This window comes from Zeus faber, assembly GCF_960531495.2.
Source record: "Zeus faber genome assembly, chromosome: 2".
Classification (NCBI taxonomy): domain Eukaryota; kingdom Metazoa; phylum Chordata; class Actinopteri; order Zeiformes; family Zeidae; genus Zeus; species Zeus faber.
In genome coordinates, this window is record NC_137189.1 from 50,665,082 (window position 1) to 50,681,147 (window position 16,066).

The window sequence follows — 16,066 nt, forward strand, 5'->3', positions numbered from 1 at the left end:
TCAGCTTCCACGTTCCACTTTCCTACGTTTGTCAGTGTAAACTGTTGATAAACGGGGCGGTTTTTATTTTCTAGGATTATTGTATGTTGCCAAATTTCTCTGTTTTTGGTATTGTTCAATTTTTAGTTAACCTCTAGTTTCGTTGTGTAATGCCAAATGCTCCTCATTGTTGTTGTATTTGAGGTTTATTGTGTATTGCCATACTTTTAGAATCTAATGGAGGCCCCGGATGAAGGCTGCTGTTTCCTTCTACAGCTGATTTTAACTGAATGTTTCTCTTCTACAGCTGATTTAACTGAATGTCTCCCTTCTACAGCTGGTTTTAACTGAATGTCTCTCTTCTACAGCTGGTTTTAACTGAATGTTTCTCTTCTACAGCTGGTTTTAACTGAATGTCTCCCTTCTACAGCTGGTTTTAACTGAATGTTTCTCTTCTACAGCTGATTTTAACTGAATATTTACCTTAAACTTGCCTGTGCTGCTGTTTCACCATCTTGGCTCCTTATCAAACTGGCTGCATATCATGTTCTTCCAATTACAAGAGCATTATGCCAATATTCAGCATTCAACACAGCTCAAACTCATGTAGGTCCTGTGCAAAAAAGGCTTTAAAAGCCTCATTTTATGACTTGATTCATACTGAATGAAGATACCCTAACAGGGTTGGCCAAACTCGGCCAGTTGTCCCATACGGAATTCCCACTACAAGGGGAACAATATGGAAACATTTGAAGGCGATGCTCAGGGGTTGTTAACAGTATCTCTGTGTCTGGTGTTCTGACAGGGAGGAGATCGCTGCCTCAGAGAGTTCGAAGCCTGTGCAGCTCTACTGGAAAGCTGAGAAGAAGTGCATTCAGCAGATTGATGATGGGAATCCCATTAAGAGCTTCAGTTTTGGTGTGTTTTCCATTGAAAAGTTACATTTTATAAAACATAATGGTGTAGTTCTGAATTAGCTGCAGCATTTCTTAATAAAGCCATTCGCTAACTAATGTTTTACACCTTGGACCGGTTACTGGCAGTCACTCTTTGTAAATTAGCTGTTACAGCATTTGGGAAATCACATACTTTGAAGACATTTTGCTTTTTCATTATTTCCAGAAATGTATTTTATTCACTGCTTTGTTTATACAAAATCAGATAGAAACATGAAACTGGCACTGAGTTCCAAAAATAAAAACTGAAGGGGTGCAGTGTGTACTGGTTATATAGTGCCACTCTCGTAACATGAAATTAATTGAATTGTTTTAAATGTTTCCTGCAAAACCATAAGACAATGTCACATCATGATGCCATCCTCACATAGAACCAGCACTTTTCACTAACAAAGTATCAAATGGGATAATTTGGCATTTGCTTGAATTTTTGTGGTCTTATTGAGTATTGTTATGTTAACATTCTGCATGAATAGTTTCCCTTTCTGTGTTTTGAACATAAACAATATGTCAGCTGTTAATCCTTTTCTCTCTCTGTCTCTGTGTGTGAACAGACAGAGTGTTCAGCGCCAAGGAGACGACCAACCAGCTGTACCAGGACATCGCCAAACCACTGGTCGTCTCCACGGTGGAGGGATACAATGGTGCGTGCTGGGACTCAATATTGACTGTTTTTCCATGATGCATTGTGGTTAACGTGGCTGAAGTAATTATGTGCTGATTTATTTAATTACTTTAATTATTATTATTATTATTATTATTATTATTATTTAACTCAAACCTGAGGCGCTCTGTGTCCTGCCTCCTGATTGTTCTCCGGCAGTATCGTTCAAATGTCTTTCTTCTTTTTCAGGAACGATATTTGCGTATGGACAGACGTCCTCTGGAAAGACCTTCACCATGATGGGCAACAACCTGATCCCCGGGGTGATCCCGCTGGCCATGGAGGACGTCTTTGAGACCATCAAGAATGTGAGCGCTTAGACAGGAAGCTACCCGATATTTTGTCTCATAAAGCAATGCTTCAGTCAACATCTCGTCTGCTCTGCAGTTTCCCAAGAAGGAATTCCTACTCCGGGTTTCCTACATGGAGATCTACAACGAGACGGTGACAGATCTGCTGGTGGACAGCTGGAAGAGGAAGCCGCTGGAGGTCCGAGAGACCATTAACGTAAGTGCCAGAGCATTTTTGTTTCTGAAAATACCTCCTTTTTATGCATATTTTGGGGCAAAAATGACTTATTTATTTTATATTATTTTTTTATTTTTTTATATTCTTTAATTTGGTTTTAATTAAACAAATTGTGAAACAAAGAGTTCACATCATCATAGCCACCATAGATGATTAAGACATTTAGGACATATGATACAATTAGAGGGTACTCAATGATGGTAAACATTGATCACAAGTGACTCGTAATTGTTTCCTGCTGCTCTGTTTAGAAAAACATCTTCGTGGCAGACCTGACGGAGGAGCTGGTGACCTCCCCCGCTCAGGCCCTGGCGTGGATCTGCAAAGGAGAAAGTAAGATCTTGTCTTTATGGCCCCGTTCCTTCGTGCCCAGTCCTATACTGTTTTATTTTTATTTTTTGTTTTATTTGGAGGAACGGCTGTCCCTGTTGCTCTCTGCGATCAGGGAGCTCTGTTTTAATGAATTTTAAAAAGCAACTCTTTCTACATCATGGGAATGGTAGCTCAGACGGTAGAGCTGGTGGTCTAGTGATCTAAAGGTTGCTGGTTCGATCCCTGCTAGCATTCTGTAGTGTCCTTGAGCAAGACACTTAACCCCTAATTGCTCCTGATGGCTGCGTCCGTTGGTGTTTGAACAATTGTAAGTCGCTTTGGATAAAAGCGTCTGATCAATGACTAAATGTAATGTAATGTACATCACTGCCCCCCCCCTACCCCAAACAACCACGATAATATCATCCAACGCCATATTTGGGCGGGACTGCCTCAGGATATAAAATTTAGTATTTTGCCCAAGCCTAGTCACAAGCTCTGTTAGTGATGAAAGGTTTGATTCTTTTTTTGAGAGTTGATCCATTTGATTCAGTTGGTTTCATGCACGGTGAGCGAAGGAGGACTTCAGGGCACAAGAGGGAGAAGAGTTGGCCATTTTTATGATTATTATTTTATTTATTTTGAAGTTATTTTAATTTATTTTGTAATAGCAGGTACCATTCCAATATAATAAGTTATATTTGCACTTAAAAGTGAAAGAGCCTTTGGTTTGAAGTTTGAACTGGACATTTCATGTTAGTTTGTGTCCAGTTCCTGGCTGAATTATACTGAAACTTGTTGACCGTCCCATGTTCTTATTTTATTATAACTCAGGGACAGGTTCATGTTCTAGTATTGTTCCATAGTGAGTAAATAACAATTATAAATACAGTGTCAAAATCAACAGTCATTATTGGGGTAACTGAATTGTAATGTAGTCCGTATGTGCAGCTGTACTATCATGTGAGCGTGATCAGATCACATGATGTATTTGTCATTGACCTCCAGCAGATTTACCCAATAAGACCAAATTAGATTACGATTACGGATATAACTTAAAATGATTTGACAACGATGCAAAAGTTTTTAATAGTCAATGTTTTATTATGAAGGTACATTTGAATGAAAATCTGAATCCGAAGGGTCAGACTTTAAGAAATATGAATCGGCCAAGAAAATTGCAATCGGTGCATCTCTATTATTAATCACTTTGCATGAAGGACCTTGGAACCCCGGAGTGAGAACCTCTGTCCTAGATCAGGCGTTTTAGCACCGAACAGTTGTGGGGACCCCCTGAGGGGAACTAGGAACAGGGGAGGTCCCCGAGATCTAAAATACTGTCAAAAGGCTTTTTTTCTGGTTGTGTTCTCACTGCATTGAGACGCTGAAGTGACGTCAGCGCGAGTTCCATGTTGAATATGATCTGTAACTTTCACTGATTTAATCTTTTCAGTCCACCAAAATCTGTTTCTGAACAAATTTGAGGTGAGAAATAGGCAATCCAGTTGCTGAATCTTCACTCATATTAGATCTACAAGACGTCATTTATAAGTTTGCTCTGACTCTCGTAAGGCATGGGCGCGCATCACGACAGCACTCGCAGATTTTTAGTTTCATTCAATGAACAAAATAATTATATCTACAATAATTGTTTTTTATTTTATTTTATTTTTTAAAATTGTAATTGTTTATTTTTAAATTAGCGCTGTGTGTTCATGGGCTGGTCCGCACCCAGAGGGCGGACTGTCCTCAGTGCACCGGGGGCCAGTGACCGTGCACTTCTATCACTGAAGGTTCCTCTTCTGCTGGTTAGTCCCTGCCCGGGAGTAGGAGCCAAAAAAGTCCCCCAAGAACGACTTTGTAAGAACTCCGAACGTTCCTAGTTCCTCCAGTGCTGACACAAAAAAAGAGACGGTTCCTCCAAAGGTTCTTAAAACAATTATGAAAAAAGTTCCTGTGGCGCAAAAAACGCTTGTGATAGTTTAGGGTCACTACAACATACCAACAGACATAATCAATGTCCTCCATTTGAGGCCTCTACCCTGTGTTCTGCTTTTTTAGCTGCCATCTGACTGATATTTGATCTGGGATCTGTGCATCCCTTGTTTTTCTGCCAATTAGGAATTTTTGGAGATCTGCTGTTCAACTCGATGCTTTTCACTTTTCCCTTCTCCCCAGAAAATCGGCATTATGGGAAGACCAAAATGAACCAGCGCAGCAGTCGTTCGCACACTATCTTCCGCATGGTGAGCGTAATGCAAGTCAACTGGTCTATTCTGGTTTGTTCTTTACAGAAGTTTAACGTCTTCTCTTTTTTTTTGTATTTTTAATATATTTTATCGTGGCGCCTCAGATCCTGGAGAGCCGCATCAGGTGCGATCCTGTGTCGGGTGAGAACGCAGATGGGGCGATCATCGTGTCACATCTGGTAATGAGCTGCTCTGGATCAGTGTCATCATTGGTTCAATAATAACTATTCTAAACTGTTGTCCTTTGATGTAATCTTCTTAATTTTCCCATCAGAATTTGGTTGATCTGGCGGGATCCGAACGAGCGAGTCAAACAGGAGCTGAAGGTGAGATTGAGCGCTTAAGTGGAAACGATTGAAATGATGACAAGTGAATTGTTGTGCTGTAGCTCAAACATGTGTTCACGTCGTAGGTGCCCGTTTCAAGGAAGGATGCAACATCAACCGCAGTCTCTTTATCCTCGGCCAAGTGATCAAGAAGCTTTCTGAGGAGAGCCAGAGGTGAGCGATCCATGAGACCGCTAAAGATACTGTTCAATCCCTCGGGGGAAATTCAGCAAAGTTGTCAAATGAGAGATAAAAATCAAGTAACATTTTATTAAATATATGTGCTAATCTAGGAATAGCGAGTAGCACTATGCCAACTATGGAGCCCAATTTGTAATATAATCAGGGGTGCACATAAATGGTTCGCATGCGTGACCAAAATCAGAAATGCGTGGGAAAAATTGCTTCATGACTCACACTTGCGTACCAACTAAACAAAGCAGTGTCTTTGGAGGGCGTCCTGATAGTGATTTTTATTTATTTTTTGGTCATCAAATTGGTCTAGCCTTTATAAATATACAGTATAGACCTATCAGCCACAACATTAAGACCACTAACAGATGAAATGAATAGCATTGATCATCCGGTTCCAATGGCACCTGTCAAGGGGTGGGACCGCATTGTGATGCTAGACGACTGGGTCAGAGCATCTCCAAAGTGCCAGGTCTTGTGGGCTGTTCCCGCTATGCAGTGGTTACTACCAGAAGGGCTCCAAGGAGGGACGACTGGTGAACCGGCGACAGGGTCATGGGGCCCAAGGCTCATTGATGCATGTGGGGAGTGAAGTCTAGCCCGTCTGGTTGGATCCCACAGTAGAACTACTGTAGCACAAAGTGTTGAAACAGTGAATGTTGCTGTGATAGAAAGGTGTAGAACACACAGTGCATGGCAGCTTGCTGCGTATGGGAGCTCACAGTGTCCATGCTGACCCCTGTCCACCCCTGAAAGCACCTACAATGGACACGTGAGCGTTACAACTGGACCATGGAGCAATGGAAGAAGGTGGAGGTCTGATGAATCACCTTTTCTTCTACATCGTGCAGATGGGCAGGGTTAGGGTCCGATCCCATGGAGCATCTATGGGATGTGCTGGAACAACAAGCCCGAACCAGCAATAATGATGAAGAGGCAGCTTACATAACCATCCCTCACTTTTTCCAGAATACAAGCTTTGACAAGAGCTTTTTGGTGCTAACATCAAACATTGCAGAGATGATTATGAGATATAGGTGTATTTCAGCATGGAGTGACAAAGAAACACCTCTAATATCCTGTGTTTGACCTCTACTGGGGGTGGGGGGCGCTTTGTTCTGTCATTCAGGGGTTTCACAAACTACAGGGACAGTAAGCTGACCCGCATCCTGCAGAACTCTCTGGGAGGAAACGCCAAAACCGTCATCATCTGCACCATCACCTCGGCAACCATGGACGAAACCCTCAGCACGCTGCAGGTCGGAATCCAGATTATTTGGATGACAGTCGTAGACCATGACTTTAGATACCTGCATTTGGGACCAGATTTGAGTCTGCTGTACAAATGCAGCCGAGATGTGATGGAGCAGTCTGTTTTATTCGATTTTTTTTTTTTTTTTTCTGTTGATTTCCAGTTTGCAAGCACGGCAAAGAACATGAAGAACGACCCGCACGTCACGGAGGTTTCTGATGACGGCGCTCTGCTCAAACGATATCGAAATGAGATAGTGGACCTGAAGCGGCGTCTCCAGGAGGTAAACACCTGGTGGTCTTTCACAGACGCACTGTTTCAAAGGGTATCTTGGCCTCGTCTGAAATGTACAGATTGCACTTGGGTAATGTTTTGAATGGGGGCATTAGCTGTTACCAGTGTGCCGTATTCTGCAGGTGTTTACCAAATTCTCCCTTTCTCCAGGTTTCCTCAGTGACACAGACCACAGCGACGGAGAAGGAGACGCTGTCCCAGATCCTCCAGGAGAAGGATCAGCTGCAGAGGGAGCAAGAGGACCGGATCAGGAACCTTACCAAGCTCCTGGTCACGAGCTCCAACTTTGTCCCCATCAAAAAGGTGATGAATGCACAAAACTGAAATAAGCTCATTTTATGGTCAAATAAGTTCATTATGTGCTTGTGCTTGACACACTTAGCTTCTTGTCTGTCGGTGGTTCATATTGTGATACTCAATTTTCTTAGTTTCAAAAAAAATGATGGATAGTAAACATGGCCTAAAATGATCTACGCCCTTCAGAGCTAAGATCTGAAATATTCTATGGTTCAGTGGATGAACCTCAATTTAATTGTTTTTTTATTTTCTTCCTCTGTTTGGATCCCTCTTTCAGCTACATAAAGTGTAGGGCGTTAAATAAAGTGACATGTTTTCCTTCTCGTGTGCAGATGCCCAAACGCAGGATGACGTGGGGGGGGAAGCTGCTGAGACTCGGCCAGACATCGGACAACAACGACGACGACTGCCCCGACCACAGTTTCGCTGAGCCTGTCGGCCGGAAGAGGAAGGTCAACTGCTCCTCCATCGGTGAGCTCGCTGAAGGTGAGACTGAAGGAACGAAGGATGTGGAGAGACCCACCTGGTTTTATAACACAATGATCATAAAAATAATCTTTATTTGGATCTCACCTTTCATGCAAAATTTGGAGCTCTATGTACAGACATTTCAGAATTCATGTTTTACAGTTATTAATGATTTTATTTGAATGAATAGTACATTTGGGGAAGACACCTCATGTTTTTATGAAGCTTTTATTACATTGTTATTTGACTCAGTTTGAAGGAGACTCATTGCAGTTCTATGGGAAACACTGATGTACTGTGTACACCGCTCCATATTTATTATTTTCATTAATAAATGGAGATATATATATAGATAGATAGTGTCAAAGGCGTGGTAGATGTCAATTGTGCTTTTTGTTTTACTTTTATCTGTTATTAATCCTCACTGCATTGCACACGTGATGCTCTTAAGTGGGATTTTACGTTATTTACACTTTGGTTATGTTTTTATCAGATGATGAGGAGTTTGACTCGCGTTGGGAAATTCCCTTTGAGACCACGACGGACATCGAGAACCAGAACAGCATCACTTTCCGTATCTTTGGAGACAGGTACACCCCCGGCGTCCTGCACGCTGCCGTAATTCATTCATTCTTAAGTTGTCCACCGTACCTGGAACTCAGTTCGGGTCAGGTTGCATAATGTTATACCGTTATACTGTAACACACTTTCAGCTCAGAGTTTTTGTCAGCACATCACCCCTTTTTATTTTTCTTTCAGCCCCAAAGAGTTCCCTCTGGACCAGATGCAGGAGCTGTCTGACAAGGTGTCCAGCCTGGAGCTGCAGCTGAATGTGGAGGAGGCCCAGAAGGCAGAGGCCCTGGCCAAGGCCGACACACTGGGCGCCACGGTGGCCAAGCTGGAGCTCCAGCTGGAAACTGAGAACCGGCAGAAAGTGGAGGATGCTGAGATGGTGCAGATACTGGAGATGAGGGCTGCCGACCTGGAGAGGCAGCTGGAGGACCAGAGACAGGTTTCCGATGCGGACGAGCAGGTGAGCTTCAGAAGAACCAAAACCATAGAGTTTTTGAACTTGAACAATGGTCAGCTGACATGCTGATCTGTTTACTTGTTTTTCAGATGAAATATGAGTTTTCTGAGACCATCCAGCTGTGTGAGACCCTGGTTTTAGAGAAGGTAACTAGAGGTGCACTGACCTCCCAGCCCAAAAGCTGTCAAACAAGTTAGTGAGATGGAAATGAGTACTCAGAAAAAAAAAAAAAAGTAAATTAATGTGCTGACTAAACAACAGCCTGTCTCAGTGTTAATAGTAGAATTGGAAAAAGTGTGAACTGTCCATAAACATGGCACTGCCCTACTGGGCGTCCGTCCTTAAATTAAAGAATTTACTAAATAAAGACAAATCTTCACTTTCCGTAGGTAAAAACAAACCTCAGGAACAGGCTGCAAGGAGAGTACTTGGGGCCCTACATGAAGGTTTAAATAAATGGGCCTCCTGTGGCAAAATGTCCATATCCTGATGCCATGGTGAAATCTTTAATTGAAAAATGTGCAGAAATGAATCATGCATATTCATGATGTGCTCATGTTTTGCAAAGGTCATTGGCTGCACAGCTTATTTTTATGCAATAAAGCAGCTTAGGTCATACTCTTCTTGTGATCGCTTTGTTTTAAGTCTTGAATACACAAACTGAACAAATATTTGAATGCAAATAAAAAAACTGCAGATCACCTGCTGCGCCATCTGACCGCGCCAATATGCCATCCTTCACGCCTGGTCTGTTTAGGGCTTTTTTTCGGTGCGTATCACCAGGCCTGAGAATTCTAGGGGATCCAGATATACATCGCCTCCTTGTGAGCTGTGCAAACCTTTTGTAGCTCCTCTGTAGGTTTCCTAAGTTAAAGCTTCATATGACTATTTATCCCTTCTTTGAAGGAAACCGTGTCCTCGGAGCGGGACAACATGAAGCAGGAGCTTGGCTTCATGGTGGAGCAGGTGAAGCTGCTGGAGGCGGAGAAAACCACGCTCACAAGGGAGCTGCAGGAGAAAAGAGATGAAGACGAGTTCAATGCTCTGGAGCAGGATTTTAGGAAGGATCATGAGGTATTTATCATGAGACCCAGGACTGGGTCTCATTTCAATTTCTGAATTGATTCAACAATGGAGCCATCAATCCTTTGAGTGGAAAATGGTTGTGAAACTTCCAAACGAATTGAATACCACCATAGTCAGAAAAAAATAATGTAAAATTTCTGATTTGGGCTGAATTCGTTGACTTATTTTTGTAATGCATGTTAGATGAAACACTGAAAAGTGTCAAGCAATTCAATTCTGATTCTATATAAAATGGTAATATATCAAAATGGAATCGTGTGGGTTGAGCCAGCTCATCTATATTGGATTGAATTGATTTTGAATCAAAGCGTGAGATCCTGCCCAATACCCAATTTTAAGATTCATTTTTAACATTTAAATCTCTTAATTGTTTCTATTTAATCATTATTCATTGGATGGTTTTAAAATCTGTATGTGTTTTTAGTTTTTTGTTTGTTTTTATTTCAGAGAGAGTTGCAAAATGAAATCTCCTCCTTAAAGAAGGCTGCTGAATTGTCAGAACTGAAGCACCGAGAGCTCGAGGTGGGTTCACATGTGTATAACCAGGTCAATGCTGGTCTAACATTACATTGCATTGATCAGATGCTTTTATCCAAAGCGACTTACAATTGTTCAATCACCGACGGACGCAGCCATCAGGAGCAATTAGGGGTTAAGTGTCTTGCTCAAGGACATTACAGCATGCTACTAGGAGGAGCCTGGGATCCAACCAGCAACCTTTAGATCACTAGACCACCAGCTCTACCGCCTGAGCTACCATCCCTGTTAGACCATCGGTCTAACGACTTATGTATTGGTCTCACCCTGTTAGACCGATGGTCTAACAGGGTGAGACCGATACATAAGTCGTATAAGTCGTTAAAATTTCTAAACTGACGGCAAGGTGTACTGGGTTGCTTGTCAATGAGTTAACCAAAGCCCTGTCTAACTCACAGACTGTGTTCATAACTATTAGGATTTTGAACTGTTAGAAACTATTAGAACAGGCATTCTTGGTTTGTTTTGGTAGACTAAAGCTCCCTCTAGTAGCACGTGTAGCAGATGCCGTCGTTACAGCGCTCATTGAATGTTTAATAACTTACAGGTACTTCAGACGTCACTGTCAGAACGGAAGCTGAACATTAAACTGTGAAAGAACCCTGTCGCTTTCAGCAGGTTTTATTAGAGATCGTTGTTTTTTGTTTTTTTCTGAATGTAGTCTAAACTGGGCTCCATGTCTGAGGAGCTGCAGAGGAAGTCGGACTGGGTGGGAGAGCTGGAGAGACTTGTGAGTTCACAGCGACGAGTTTGAGTCTTTATGTTGTTGCCCACCTTTTTGCCATCAAACTAGTTTTATTTGTTACTGCATCAGTGACACTGGCATTTGCTAATTCATGTTACCATGTCCTTATATGTTGTACGCTTCCCAGTATATTGCACTGACGCCTTTTCCATAAAGACAAATTCAGCTCTGCCAAGTAAATCTAAATAACGTATTGCATGACTGAAAATAATAGTGGCATCATAATGGCAAAAGAAGCTGCTGTCCTGGAGCTGTCTGCTGCACTCCCCTCATCCTGGTCACAACAGCAGTGTAGTCTCACAAGTGACTCACTTTAGTCCCTTTTTCTATTTGTAAAACTAATTTTACTGTGAGTGGTTTGAACAGAAGTAGAAGTACAGAGTTCATCTCGCTGAGTGTCCTGCTGCCTCCTCAGAACGACAAGGACTTGGTGACGCAGGTTTCTCAGCTCCGCCGCTCCCTGGACGACGCTGAGATCCTGAGCAGAGACACCAGGAAGGAGTGGGCTGTGCTGCGCAGCCAGAACATCGCCATGAAGGAGCGAGACGTGAGACGGCGTGGGGCGGGTGTCACTCTGTTCATTTTACAAAGTATTTGGCAGGGCTGAGGTTGTTCTGTCGTCCGGGAGAAAGTTTTGCAGGGTTCACTGTTTAATGTCTCCCAGGCGGAGCTGAGCGCCAGCCACGACAAGATGGCCGCCGAGCTGAGCAGACTGAGCAGTCAGCTGGAGGCTGAGAAGTTGCGCTACAGGAGGATGCAGAGCGACCTCCAGAAGGAGCTCAACGTCGCTTTTGACGACAACACTAAACTCACTGCCTTGCTCAACGGCAAAGTACCCAAACGTAGGTCCACTCCGTTGGATACTAAAGACTGTACAGACTCCCTTTGCGTTCTCAGTAGTCAGTCAAATATATTTATATAGCCCTTAATCATCAGCACAGTCAAAGTCACAACTATTACATCATGGCCTAATATTATTTTTTGGCAATCGCAATTGTTTTGCATAATAGTAACAATCTCCAATCGTATGTTTCATCCAAATTTTTGTTGAATTTTGAGCCAATCTTAGATATGTGGCAATAAATAGAATGTCTTAATCAGTTAGGTCTAGGAAAATGAACTGTCCACCCAAATGTTTATCTTAAAATATTCTATATATACTGTAGTGTATTATTACACTATTGACTTGGCTTTAAATGAACACAAAAGACAATTCAGTTGTTAATCCCGCCGAGCCTGAGCCCTGTTGTGAATTCTGTCTGAGCTGGGAACAGAGCGTGCACCTTGTTTCCAGAACTGCTCGACAGCGTGGAGCTGCAGCGGACGGTGTCTGATCTCAGGAAGGATCTGGCAGCTGCTGGAGAGGCGGAAGCTGCTCTGTACTCTGAGCTGACGTCCCTCCGAGTTCTCCCGGAGAAGGTAGAGCAGCTGACACTGCAGGTAGGAGCAGCAAACTGCACTGCGGAGCCAGGCTTCACATTGCCACTTCTCCACATTAAATGTCCAAATTAAAAGAGCGCTTCAAGTTCTTGCCCTGAAAAGACAGCCTATGCCATTGGCAGCGCATCGTGATTAAAGCACTGATTTGACTCATTTGGTTAAAATCTTGTAACTTTAAGCCGATGGTTGTCTGATCTTCATCACAAAATATTTGAAGAATTGGAAATATTTTCTCAAAGGTATGGCTTATTAGAAGTCCTTTGTCATTTAAATACGTCTCGTAAATTGAACCGTCTCCCGAACCCTCGTCCAGGTGGCTGAGCTGACCGAGGAGCTGTGTCTTGTCCAAACCCAGAGGGACGGGCTCCTCTCCGCCCAGGATGAGGCTCGGCAGCTGAGGGACGGTCTGGACGGATCCCAGCAGGAGATCCTGCAGCTCCAGGGCGAGCTGAGCCGGGCCCGGCAGAGCCAGGAGGGTTCGGTCCAGAGCTGCAGAGACGCCACGGAGCAGGTGGCTGCTCTGCGCGGCGACCTTGAGCGCTGCCAAGAGGAGAAGAACCAGCTGCTCTGCACCGTGGAGGAGAAGGGATCCAAGGTACAGAGCATGTTCCACTGGACTGTACTGGGAGTCTCGTCTATCTCAAGTTAATTTATATAATTTAATTGTAATGAATGTGAGCTGAAAACTTCCTTTATAATTAAACTAAATTCATTAATTTAACTTTATTGATAGTGAATATGATTACAGTTAAAGTTAGTTAACAGTAACAACAGTACCTTAGTAGAGCCTGGTTATGTAATGTCACCCAATCCAATTGTTTTAATTAAAAAAAAGAAAAAGAAAAGTTAGCTAATAACAACATATACAGTTGGCTTTTTTGTTTTAATTGAAAGGATGCTTGTAGTAAGGACCTTCAAGGATTCAGATTTTCTAAAGCAAACAACATCTTTTAAAAATGTCATTCAGTCACCTGTCTTGACTCCAGCTCCAGGAGTTTGAGCAGCAGCGAGCTTCACTGGAGGGGAAACTGGGAGAAATGCAGCGGCAGATGAATTGTCTGGAGGAGAAGCTGGCTGACGGCGAGCTGTCTCGAAGCACTGAGGAGGAGATCAGCAGAGAACTGCAGCAACAGGTACCACGCCAATGAGGCTTTTATTATTTTAGTAGTTATCGTGAAAAAATTCACTTTTCACCACCAAAACTTCTCATTGGATGTTGCTTTTCTTAGCTGAACCAGCTGAATGCAGAGCTGGAGGTGGTGCGATCAGAGAGAGATCAGACAGCTGGTGCTCAGACCTTGAGAGAGGAGGTGGAGAACCTCCTCTGTAGAGTCAGTGCTCTGACTCAGGAGAAGAATCAGCAGAAGGAGATCCTGGAGGCCGTCACCGAGGAGAGAGACCAGCTTAAAACTGACCTCCAGGATAACGTGGAGATGGTGAGTTTCCAAGTACCCCCCCCCCCCCCCTTTGGGGTCACATACTACTTGTATGGAAATCATTTCAAGACCATCCAACCTGTTAAACTCATAATTAAGCTGATTTTCTTTTTATTTTCAATGTTCTTCTTCCAGATGATTGAGAACCAGGAGGAGCTCAGAGTCGCCCTGGACAGCAACCGTGAGCTGAGGGGGAGAATAAAGCAGCTGGGAACCATCCAGGCGTCCAATCAGAACAGTTGTGCTGCGGGAACGTCTTCAGCGCAGATGGAGAAATTGCAGAGCAGGGTAACAACATTAATTATAATAATAATAATAATAATAATAATAATTGTATGGGATCAATATTATTAATATATAAAATTATTCAAATTTGGCAGCTATTTTGTCAACCAGAAGCTGACACTGCACACTTGGTAACCACTAGCAACTTCTAAAAGCTCATGTCGGGTCCTGTGTTTATTGAATATACAAGTACATATAGTGATATTTTGTCTGTCTAATGGAAAAGTAAAGCTTTTTCTGCAATTTTATATTCTGTGCTTCCAGAAGTCACTATTAATGTAAATATTTATATCCTATGAGTAGATGGGTTGCTCTTACTACTTCTCCTCTCACCTCCTCCACTTTGTCGTCCCTCGAGGGGAAATTTGATTGGACATGAGACATTAACCAAAAATGTATTTGTTTATTAAAAGTATAAAACCATTGCAATGGTAGCCATAATAAAGTGCTTCTGAGCAGTGCAGTCAAGGTTCAGTTCAAATTACTGCACTTTCCAATTGCACTCGGAAAAAAGGAAAATTGAAACCTTTTGCTTTTTACGGTGGGGGACCTGTATCTCCGCGAGAAGAAGGGGAGAAGAACAAATTCCTCCCAGAGTCGGTGCTCAGAGCTGGCTCGACTGCTCCTTCCTCAAAGCTTGTCTGTCATTGATATCTGTTAAAGAAAGCTGTTACGTGCCAATGTCTTTACTGGCTACTTTAACTATATTGAACAAACAACTTTGTTTTGCGCTGTAAGGTTCCAAGGAATTAAACAAAGGTTAAAATCGACTCAAGAGCAGATTTGTAAAATAAAATCATCAGATGTGCAAGAGTTTCTGACGAACCCCAATCCCCCCCACCCCCCCACCCCCACCCCCCCCCCCCCCCCCCCCCCCCCCAAAAAAAAAAAGATAACCACTTTGGCTGCGGAGCTGGAGGCCGTGAGATCAGAGCGAGGTGAGGCAGCTGGAGTTCAGAGCTGTACAGAGGAGGTGGGGGAGCTCCTCTCTAGAGTCAGCGCTCTGACCCAGGAGAAGAACCAACAGCAGGAGATCCTGGAGGCTCTGACCAAGGAGAAGAACCAACAGCAGGAGATCCTGGAGGCTCTGACCCAGGAGAAGAACCAACAGCAGGAGATCCTGGAGGCTCTGACCCAGGAGAAGAACCAACAGCAGGAGATCCTGGAGGCTCTGACCCAGGAGAAGAACCAACAGCAGGAGATCCTGGAGGCTCTGAGGCAGGAGAAGAATGAGCTCAGAGCTCAGCTGGAGGAGCAGATGGAAACGGTACAAAGCCGTAATGTTTGCCGTGCTTTGTGATATGTAAAGATTGATCATGCCAGAATTGTATACAATACTGACATAGACCGATCAGCCACAACATTAATACCACCACTAATTACACTAATATTGTGTAGCTCCCCCTTGTGCCGCCAAAACAGCCGTGACCCGTCAAGGCACAGACACCACCTCTGTGGTATCTGGCACCAAGACGTTAGCAGCAGATCCTTTTAAAGAGGACCTATTATGCTCCTCTTCACCAAACTAAAGATGCAATAGACAACTTTTCAACTTTCCCCTTTGTGCTTCCAAGTGGTATTTTTGTTTTAGACGCTTTACGTTTTCATCAGAGCGTAGCTCCGTGAAGTTATGCACTAAAAGAAAACATGTTTCCTTGTTTAGATTAGTCATTTGGCAGCTTTCGACCTTGTTTGGAAGCTCTGATTCTCCACTTTCAAACGATGTGGGGGGGGGAAGAAAACTTGAAAGCCATCAAATGACCCTGAAGTACGCGGTGGGTCACATACACTATACCAGCCACGCACCCTGACCGTAAAATAACACGGGTCCTCGCTTATCGACCAATTCACTTAACGACCTTGCCCTAGGAACGGAACTCAGTCGTTACGTAAGAAGTACCTCTACGACGATCTGACGACTTTGAAAGTTGTGTAGTGTGTCCCTGGCATTCCAGGACTAAAAGGATCTGCTGCTAACGTCTTGGTGCCA

The 16,066-nt window shown here is 43.3% G+C and overlaps 1 protein-coding gene across 1 annotated transcript in view; it reads left to right on the forward strand.

The window, feature by feature from the left end:
* cenpe (centromere protein E) overlaps positions 1-16,066 on the forward strand; it is a 30,841-nt gene that overhangs the window by 164 nt on the left and 14,611 nt on the right. Inside the window, exons 2-28 of the mRNA XM_080023965.1 lie at positions 785-897; positions 1,490-1,579; positions 1,789-1,907; positions 1,987-2,106; positions 2,379-2,460; positions 4,618-4,685; positions 4,793-4,867; positions 4,963-5,014; positions 5,101-5,188; positions 6,336-6,465; positions 6,622-6,741; positions 6,903-7,055; positions 7,382-7,535; positions 8,011-8,107; positions 8,277-8,550; positions 8,637-8,693; positions 9,454-9,621; positions 10,081-10,155; positions 10,832-10,900; positions 11,331-11,462; positions 11,580-11,757; positions 12,210-12,355; positions 12,669-12,950; positions 13,342-13,488; positions 13,585-13,791; positions 13,927-14,079; positions 14,969-15,343. Of these exons, the coding sequence (XP_079880091.1) occupies positions 785-897; positions 1,490-1,579; positions 1,789-1,907; positions 1,987-2,106; positions 2,379-2,460; positions 4,618-4,685; positions 4,793-4,867; positions 4,963-5,014; positions 5,101-5,188; positions 6,336-6,465; positions 6,622-6,741; positions 6,903-7,055; positions 7,382-7,535; positions 8,011-8,107; positions 8,277-8,550; positions 8,637-8,693; positions 9,454-9,621; positions 10,081-10,155; positions 10,832-10,900; positions 11,331-11,462; positions 11,580-11,757; positions 12,210-12,355; positions 12,669-12,950; positions 13,342-13,488; positions 13,585-13,791; positions 13,927-14,079; positions 14,969-15,343 (3,724 nt within the window). The remainder of the gene's footprint in view (positions 1-784; positions 898-1,489; positions 1,580-1,788; positions 1,908-1,986; positions 2,107-2,378; positions 2,461-4,617; positions 4,686-4,792; positions 4,868-4,962; positions 5,015-5,100; positions 5,189-6,335; positions 6,466-6,621; positions 6,742-6,902; positions 7,056-7,381; positions 7,536-8,010; positions 8,108-8,276; positions 8,551-8,636; positions 8,694-9,453; positions 9,622-10,080; positions 10,156-10,831; positions 10,901-11,330; positions 11,463-11,579; positions 11,758-12,209; positions 12,356-12,668; positions 12,951-13,341; positions 13,489-13,584; positions 13,792-13,926; positions 14,080-14,968; positions 15,344-16,066) is intronic.